We start from the raw sequence: 9,904 nt of genomic DNA on the forward strand, positions 1-9,904 counted from the left end.
GGAAGTAATAAAAATTTGCAATCTTTCCCTCCAGTGCACCGACTGTGTGCGGCACTAATAAAGACACCTTCGCGCGCGCGCGCGCATCATAACGAAAAATAAATAAATAAACGCCCGCCCCGTATTTTGGGGTGGCCAACGCGGGACTCTCTGCCTTGACGAGAACAGGGAAGATTGAAGGTACGGACATTGCCTCCCAAACGTGGCACGCAGAGGAAGGAGATCTCTCACGCCCGAGCATAAATGATGAAGCAATTGTTGCGGAGTAAAGCCGCGTCGACCCGCCGCTTGAGCTTTTGTTGGAGAGCACGAGCATGGGCATGGGGAAGTATTTGTTGTGCCTGCATCACCCTTAAACGCCCTCTTTTTGAGGTTCACCTTGAGCGTACAGTATGGTACTGTACCTAAACTTCTTGCAGCCCCATTCCTGCTCCATCCCCGTGGACGGTTTTATGGATCAATTTCGGAACCGTGTACAAAGTGGCTGCATTACCGGTGCCTTTTAGGGCTCTTCAAAGAGGCACGTTTTCGCGTGGAACGACGCGACGCGGGAAGTGTCATATCGTTCAACCAAGCCCCGCAACCCCCCACCATCATCAGGTGGAGCGAACGTGACAGTTAGGGACGCCATTAGCAGCCCTTCGCCGCGACCCCAACAGTTCATGAGGCGGGGAGGATAGAGGGAGGAAAAAAGTTTGTTTTCCTGGAAAGCGCTTCGCGGTATGTCGCCCTTATTATCCATGCGGCATCCATCGGGCGCAAAGTACTCGAAGAATCGCTTTACGATCAAGGGGAATTTGGCCGTTTTTGTTTGTTGGCCGCCTCTCTTTCCTTCCCTCCCACCCCCACCCTTATGACTGCTCCCTTTGTTCTGTTTTAATGGTCGTGCGTGCGTGCAAACGAGCAGAACCGTGTGCGTGCGGCAACCATTTGCCTGTGTGGCTCGTGCTTTTTGATTAGACATTAAAAAGTCTCATTCCCCCCCCTTTCGGCGCGGGTTCTTCCGGCGGGGGAGGAAAGTGTTTCGCGCCTTGCGGTACCATGTGCGAGGTGCGTGGGATTGACACGCTATTCACGCTTTTCTTTCTCGAAGGGAAGAGAAAAAAAACCCCGAAAGCCCCGGAGCGATGATCCTATGGAGGAGTTCTTTTTTTTGTTTTCAAGCCCCAAGCCCCACATACGTGCAATGGTGGAGCGAGGATTGAAGACGTTATGGAATCGCCGGCGTTTTTTCGGTGGCCTTGCGTGCCATACCACGATTCTGACGGTTCTCGCTGCGTTCTGACGAAGCAAGCGAAAGCTTGGAACGATAAAAAACGCACATATCGTTTCAACTTTTTCTTCCAACACCACTTCTGACTCCACTAGCAGCGCATCCAAAGCGGAATCAGTTCGTTCGGAGCGAAGGTGCATGAGGTGGAGTGTTGAAAATTCATGATTTAGCAGCCTTTATTCGCGTGATTCGATGTCTCTGGAAAAAAGGAGGAGAAATTTATTGTGGCTATTGTTTATTTCTTCTCCAAGAGGTGGAGAACGCAGCTTAAACGTCTCAAGGCCACGAAGCTTCTTCGTGCAAAGGGTACGGCCCACGCCTGTGCCCTTGGACATTTGGTTGGGTTCGGCCCAAAAACGGATCCAATCGTGCATATATGGGAAGGTTTAGCTGGAGATGATCCGGTACGGTGCAACGCAACCATTGCCCTGCGGGGAGCCTTTGCCATAGAGTTTGGAAGGCTTTTACGGCCGATAGGAGTTAGACATTCTGAAGAAGTCTCAACAACAATTCGTGTTAATTTTGTGGCATGACAAGGAATCAAAAAGTTATATCGAGATGAAGAGTGAATATTTCATTTTGCTCAAATTGATAATTTTCAATAAAAGCTGGAGCTCAATGTTTGTCACATCACACGGCGCTCAGCTTGTCAAGGGCTCCAAATTGTTTTCAAATAACTGTCCAACCCGAATATTCTCCTGTAGCTTCAATAAACACATAACAGCTGCTTGCTTGACGGCCCATGTACTGTATTTGCTATCATCCTTAGGAGTGGAATTTAATATGCAGCATACTTTCGCTAATAACAATTTACAAACATGGTCCTACTGGGTAGCTCCTATGCACTACGCCTTCAGCTCAGCTACCTTGGGTCCGTACGCTACTCGTTGACGCAACGCCTCGGTTGGGTGAAGAATTTTCATAAATTCCACCCAATGCCACACCCGCAACGGAAGCCAACAGCTTTTTTTGTGTCTGTTTGCCACACCAACCAGCCCATCAAATATGCAAGAAGTCTATCCATCAAACGGTGCGCCCGGGTCAACACCGTCAGCCGGTTGCCGGTGTGTGCGCTTTCACATGCGATAAATCTCAGCTGTCCAATAGAAAACAATGTGTCGTCGTGAGATGGTTGACTGGCTCGAACCGTGCCGTGCAATTGTAACAGTTGAGTTGCGCACCGCCAGAAAAAAAAACCAAAAGCGAAAGTGCCCGTGACACGACACATTTGACACGAGCGTTTTACCCATTTGACTAGGACGACCCGGCAATATCGCAACATCGTGAATAATTTAGGCGAGATCATGCAGAGAATCTGCGCACACACGAAAAACGAGTTAAGGATGTAAGATGAATAATTCTACAAAGTTTTATGTTTCGGAGAAAAAAAAAACGCTTGTTCAATGCCCAGCAAAACAAGCATACTGTTGTAGCTGTGAGTTACGGTGAATAATTTCAAAAGTATCACGTTTCACCCGAAACCTCCCCAAAAAAACAGATGGACCACGGAAAAAACCCCGGGCGCAACAAAATGATGATCACGTACCGAGCGGCGAATAACAAACTACAACAGCGTTTCTTCTTGTTCTCTTTTTGTGTGTCGATGATGAACCGTCCAGTTGACATCCGGAGCGATGCTTCAGCAGCCGATTGGCGAGTTTAATTGTGCTTAGCTTGTGCTTCTTCGCATTTTGCTAGCATCAGCCATTGGACACGAAATCCCCCAATGGACAGCCGTCCCAGGGAAGACAAACCAAGGTCCGGGATGTTGGGTTCTTGGACGTGTCGGGTTCTCGACCACCGACTAACGGATGAACTAACGCGAGATGCTGCTTCTTCGGTGGAATACAAACGATCCAATTGAGGTTCTGACCCGTTGGGCGGACATCAGCTTGGACATTCGGACATAGAGTGTCCTGGTTTCGGACGCTTGGCTGCAATCAATAGTGTACGTCGGGTGTGAAGTCTCTCGACCGAATTTCTGTGCAGTTCCACATCCCACCCAGAATTCGGGTCAATGTGCCGATGTGGTGTCATCGTTTTTTGGAAGCTTTTCTCATACATCGTCCTTTTTCCAAACCCGTTTACCGGGCGTGACTGGCAAAACATTTTCAGTCTTTGTAACCTTAATCCAATACAGTCATCGTCCCGGGGCGGAGTTGAACGTTCGTAGAGCAAAGGAAGGGAGAGCTAGGATTTGCCTTATCACCGTGAGATAAGGTTCCTTTGGGTATCGGTTCACCTGTGAAGGTCAAACTGGCATCATACAAAGGGTGATCAGCGTTGGACTCGGTGGGCTATCAGAGTAGGAAACACAGAAACGATACACTTGACGTCCTTCCATCGTTAGGCTGACGAAGCAATCGATATAGATTTGACGTCCGTTTGAGTCCCTGGTTTTGCTACTGCTGCATGGATCCTGGATCGATTTCTTTGACCCGAACCTCATCATCTGATTGGGCACCGTTATTCCTGTGTTGTCAAAGGTTGTACAATTATGCTGACCATCTTCTGGAAAAAGAGGAACCTTTCTTTGGGCAATAAAATGAATCGTATGTATCGGCAAGATTCTTTTCTGTGATACGAGACGATTTGATTTAGTCGTAGAAAAGGACAATAATTATTATCCTACCTTAATGTAGTCAAAGATGGAACAATTCGAAGTTATTATTAGTATTGTTATCCCCGAAAGGAATAGGGAATTATGAAAATTGTAGCACTGTCAGTGGAGCTGTTATCCGCCACCAAGTTCTGATGAGTGTGCTAGATTGCGGGGGTCATTTTTACGAACCCCAGTGACCGCTTCGCGCATAATCAACCTAGCGCAAAACACCAGGGACACCGAGGCAAGTTGTTTAATTAATAAGGCTCTCGCTGATTGCATTTTCCTTGTGAGTTCCCACCCAACGGTTCGCTGCATATCTTTGTGGCATAATTGCGTTTGGTAGCCAAATCTAATCAGGATCATCTCTTGGTTCTTCAGCGGAGACCTTTCCCCCGTCCGGACTATCTCCATCTGCATGTGGATGTGGCATAAACTTTGATTCATAATGAATGAAGCCGGTCTTTTTATCCTTTCACTGTCCAACTGGCTGGTGGACAGGGTGGTATCATATTTTCTTTTCCCCTTTGGGTAGCCTCGTTTGCGATCAAAAAAGCAGAACTGTTTGGGTGAAAGAATGCGTTCTTTTACCCGCACGAAAAAGCCCCTTCTTGCTGTCAACCAGTGAAGGTTTCGCTTCTCACAAGCGCAAGATTGATCAGCATCAGCGATAGAAGAAGGTAAGTGTGTGAAATCGAAACGCCAAGATGCACAAGGGATGCAACAGCATCACACAAGCGCGCGCGTGGAACGGGAGACGTGCAAAAGTGTGAATTTTGATGCTTATTCATTTATGTTTATGATGTTTTTATTTACACCCCGAGCGGGATGGTTTCCTGTTTCTCAATCAAACCACCCCCCGGAGAAGCTGCCAACCAAATCCTCTTCCTCTTCTTTACATTGCGTTTTGGCTCCGTCCTTTTGCTTCCCGTCCAGTGCGTTATTTTGTTTTACCATCATGTCCATGCGCTTGGTGTCTTGTTTGAAGGCACACTTATGCTGGGATCTTTCATTTTTAATTTAATCCCAGACGTTTAATTTGGCTCGCGTTTGGCACTTTTTTGTTTCCCCGCGCTCTCTTTCGCCCGGTTCTTTTTTGCCTCACCATTTTTTGTGTGCTCCAGGAAGAAATTCCACAAGGACACAGCTCGGCTCGGGGGACGGCACGGTTTTTATTGCAAGCCAACGCCAACGGTTCGGTTGGCAACCTTCCCAGGCTTTTAGCACCCTCTATGGCCACTGTGGCAAGCCGACCGTCCGGGCAGCCGGGGAAACCGGTCGTGCGGTGTACGGGTCTGTAAGAAAATACGCTCAAACGAAGCGTTGTCAGGAGCGTTGCTCGTAAACAGCTTGGTGTGATTTAAATTTACGTCGCCTTGGCGTCTCCCCCCTTTGTTGATGTGCTCGGATGGCACTGCCTGCTTTCCCTGTTGGCTCCCCCCAAAAGGGAGCAACATGGAAGGAGGATGGCGTGAAAGTGGCCAGATATTTAAGCCGCTGGAACGGGAGGCCTGCGAGCGATATTTTCATCATGGTTGGGTTTGTTTCGAGCTTGGTATTTTATTTGCATTCGCACATCGCTGTCAGATCAATTTTTCATCTTTACCTTTTTGTCGGTGCAGAAGGGGAGGAGAGGGTGGGTGGAGATGTTATCACATAACAAAAACGTAAGTTTTATTTATCGCTCGCTATTAACAGAGCGTTCGGATTGATCAAGCATCGGGACAGTGTGTGGTGAGAAATTAAATCCTTTACGCAATTAAATTAATTCCATGTGCGCCGGTGACTCAGTCGCTTGCGAACAAAGAGCGTATATGAAGCGTTCGAGAAGATGATTATAATCATCGTTGTTCTCAAGCTTGCTTATTAATTTACACCAAACAAGCTTCAGCTGAAAACTGCAACAGAACAGTAGAAAAAATACCAAAAAACTCCAACTTTGAGCAAACACATCAATTTATCTCGAAGCTTATGCCACTATTTTGTTATAATATCCAAACTTTGACTTTTACAAAACAATGCCATACAAAAAAACACACACACACACAGAGTAGCAAAACATGTGAAATAACTTTTAACACGCAAACCGATGCCTTCGCTGCTACCGTTGCTAGTGCGCGGATGTGTGTAACGGCGCAACCATCGAACGCCACACGTGAAAGTTCGCCTTTTTCCGGTGGGATGATGCGAACTGCACGCCAAACAGTGAACGCAAAAACTTTTCATTTGTTAGTTTTTTTTTGTTTGTTACGCTGGCAAACTTAAATTTGCTGCTGTTACCTGTTGGGGCTGGATAACCTATCAACAGGGCGAGCGAAACATGCTCGCAATCGCCGGATAAGCTGCGAGTAGAAGTTTTGACGGTTGGGTTTTAATTATTCACAGCACGGTGAAGTTGAAACCAAACTGCGCAACGTATGTCATAAAGTTTTTGAGGGTAAATGAACAAAAAGAGCCCTCTATTATGTAAAGAACATATTGATATGTAGAACAATACAAATAAAACCTTTTCACTAGCCTTGTCGGACGAGAAATTGAGGCAAGGTAAAGCGAAACAAAAGGGATTTAAAAGCCAGCTTGTTATTTGTTTCCCGGGCAACCGATGTGACTGCGAGAGCCATTCCTTTGAATTAAACTGCGGAATGTGCCGTCCGGCGGCTGGAGAAATACCGGAGGCAGGCCGAAGCTTAAAAATGCCTCGAAATTACTCTTCGGGCGCTGATTACCGTTAATTTGGAATGAGATTTTTAAGTTAATTTCTGCCTCATTTTCAAACGTATTCCCGAATGCGGAAGCTGCGGAATGCGAATCCTCCAGCGTCCTGGAAGAAAAGGGACACGGTGCGAGGCATTCAACGAAAAACTCACAGCAGTCCAGGGGCAGTACAAATTAAGACGCAGCGCAGTTCCGCCCTGTGACTAATTTATCATTGCCATCGTTCACGGCCAGGCACGGCCACGAAAAGTCAGACGATGTGGTTGTGTTTTTTTTTTTTTATTCTATGTGCGTGTTTCTGTTCCACATGTGTATGAGCGTGTCCTTTATGTCCGTTTGGTTGACCAGTTGAATCGCTGCATTGCCGGGGAACATGTTCTCCGCCCTCTCCGGAGCCCGATGCAGCTGGCAGAAGGATGCAAACCGGAGGAGAGAAAATGATTGCTGCAGAACCAACCTGAGGGATGCGGTAGCATAATAGCCCCGGAGCTAATAAATAAGAGACACCCCGAAACAGTCCGGCGCGCTGGAGGAGAAAAACCCACAAAAACCACAGTACGAACCTTTTTTTTTGCCAGTTGGCTCGGGCCTGCTTCTGTGGAAGGACACACCGTTGTAACAAATCAATAAAATAAATACAATCGATGATGCAACGGACATTGGGACACCTCCTATGCCGGGTTCAGATTCGGGAAATAGGACAGACAGTAGAGAAAGATGGATGAAGCAAGAGAAATGGTGAAGGCTTTTGTCCCTTCTGCAATGGCAGCAGAAGAAATTTATCATCAAACAATTGTGGGTTGAGGTGTTGTAGGGATCGGTTCGCGTGTCCCTTTGGCTTGTAGGTACACCTGCCTTGTGGGAGGAACACTAGAACATGCAGCCATTACTCATCTCGATTGACTTTTAACGCAGTCACAAGCCAGTCCGTGGAGGGAAGCTGTTGGTAGTCAGCAAGGATCTAATACGCTTTTATTTAAGACAATTTAAATTGAACACGACTGATTCTAGCGATCGACCGGTCCATGTGTTGTCCGTTTATTAAGTCGTACCAAACAGAGCGCACATGTTAACCTGAACCAGTATGTCTTTTGCCTCGAGTGGGAACCGTATCGTGTCGCGGGACACACAGGACCACAGTCTGAAGAGTAGCGAGTCCACCTCTTTGCACAGCAGCTGAAGCATGGTAGCGTACTCCTTGATAGCCGTGCATGGAATAAGGTCCGAGAAGTCCTTGTGCTGTAAGAATAGGTGTGTAAGATTTGTGATTTTCCGAGAAGCGACTTCGTTTATAAACTTACCTCTTGAAGACATTGCGAAGTCAGCGGATTATCAAACTGAGATATTCGGTAGCACGTCTTCAGATACGCGTTCGCATCCTCCAGGAAGAACTGCAGTTGATAGTTAATCTCCAGCAGCGCCTCTAGCAGGTACTTTTCACGCTCCAGCTCCGTATTCAGGCACGTGATGATGCTCAGCTGGCCCGATAACAGATACTGCTCCACCATCGGGTAGTAAGATTCGTAGCAAAAGTCACTGTTTTTCCCGCGCTGTATCAAAACCTCCGCTAGCCGTGTAATGACAGGCTTGATCGGTGGGTAGAAACTTTCTATCAGCGCCTTGATGTACCCGATGGCAGAGGAGACGAGCGTTTTGTACGCATTGAGAACATTATCTGCGGTGCCGTTAGTCACGTTACCGTACACCGAATTGATCTCACTGTACTTGGCACTGAGCACGCTCGTCAGCGGACTGTACGTCGAGTCAAACTGTGCAATCTGCCCACTGACCAGCGGAACTTCTCTTGCGACAAGCGTTGTCACCTGCTGCAAAGAGGCGTTAATGCGCTCGTAATCCTTCAGCAGCATGCCTTCCCACATCTCGGTCAGCATGGTGCCGCTTTCAATCGAGATACCAATCTGGATACCCAAATTCGCCTGATTGATAGTGCGGGCCGATTCGACAGCGGAGAACGACGGTGCCGATAGGTCGGTGGAAACTAAAAGTGTCTTGGTTTGTGCCAGTGACACCATCGAGGGCTTCACATAGTTCGAAACGTTGGTCGAGGTTGCGTTATTATTCCGTGCACTAATCACACCGGTACGCAGCGCACTCAACGCACTACCAAGATCGGCCGTTGAGGTCTTCAGAGAGTTCAGGATATTGTTCAGTTCCAATCGCACGTTATAGCTTACTTTGGTCTGGATTGTGGCGAGAAGAGCTGGTGCTGAGCTATTAATGAAGGCAGCGAAAGCGACAATCGTCTTATTCGCGTTGTTGAACACTGTTTCAACCGGGCCCACATCATCCGCGGCCAACGTAGCGACGGACAGGCCGATCGGTTTCACATAGAACACAATCTGATCGAACATTGTCTTGAGCGCTACAGCGGCCTCGTTCAATGCGACCGACGGTCCATCCAGCACGATCTCTCCGGACGTGGTTTCGATAAGATTACAGTCATCCCGAATTCGAAGAGCGTACTGCTCGAGGACGGATGATCCCGAAACTGCTATCTTAAGGCCAAAGTCTCCTCGAACGGTGCAAGTCTGAGAAGAGGAACGAAACGATTATTGCACTAACAATTAGAGCCCAAAACTCTAAGGATCTTACGTCAAGAATCACAAACAGCACTACAAAGTATTGTAACCAACGCATCATGAGACACTTCGATGCAAACTGTACCGAATGGTGGCGGATTTGTTCTTTCACACACGGCCAGCTAAACACATTTTAGAACCTGCACGGTAGCTGTTTCCCAACAGTGTTCGCGAATAATTTTGCATTTTTGGAGAGCAACTTCAGGGATGCCCCAGAGCATGTGTGGGATATGTGCAGCTTGGTAAATATTGACCCTAACCCAGAACCCCAGAAGAGCTGTGGTGGAGCTGAGGAGCTGCCAAGTAAACACAAGTGGTCGACCGACTGCCACTGTGCGCTAAATAGCTTCCAAGTTAAAGTAGAGTGGAGCAGTACCATATCTGTTCATAAAATCAAAACAAGCTGAGGCTGGAACGGAGAGACCGATTCAGTTCTTAGTTGCTCTCAGCTTATCTTGAGTGAAAATATGATACACACAGCCACATGCACACATCTTCCCAGCTCGTAATCAAGGTTCACTTAATAATACACCCGAAAGCTTATGGGCTGTTTCGCTTCCAAAGCATTCCGACGATCGCGCACCACATCATCATGTCTTGGGTCGTCTTCACGTTTCATGCCACATTGCATGCGAAAGCTCCGTGTTTCGTCCTTTAGCTATTTTTTCGCTCGCTCGCTCTCACTCGCTCCTCATAAATTCTAAATTGTGAATA

The 9,904-nt window shown here is 47.4% G+C and overlaps 1 protein-coding gene across 1 annotated transcript; it reads right to left on the reverse strand.

The window, feature by feature from the left end:
- Positions 1-7,531: 7,531 nt before the first annotated feature.
- Positions 7,532-9,342, reverse strand: LOC120904250. Its single transcript, XM_040314112.1, has 3 exons — positions 9,204-9,342; positions 7,892-9,139; positions 7,532-7,829 (listed from the first exon to the last, which is right to left on the reverse strand). The coding sequence occupies exons 1-3, from the start codon at positions 9,249-9,251 to the stop codon at positions 7,632-7,634; spliced, it is 1,494 nt and encodes a 497-aa protein (XP_040170046.1). The 5' UTR covers positions 9,252-9,342; the 3' UTR covers positions 7,532-7,631.
- Positions 9,343-9,904: the final 562 nt, after the last annotated feature.

Source organism: Anopheles arabiensis, chromosome 3 (genome assembly GCF_016920715.1).
Source record: "Anopheles arabiensis isolate DONGOLA chromosome 3, AaraD3, whole genome shotgun sequence".
Classification (NCBI taxonomy): Eukaryota; Metazoa; Arthropoda; class Insecta; order Diptera; family Culicidae; genus Anopheles; species Anopheles arabiensis.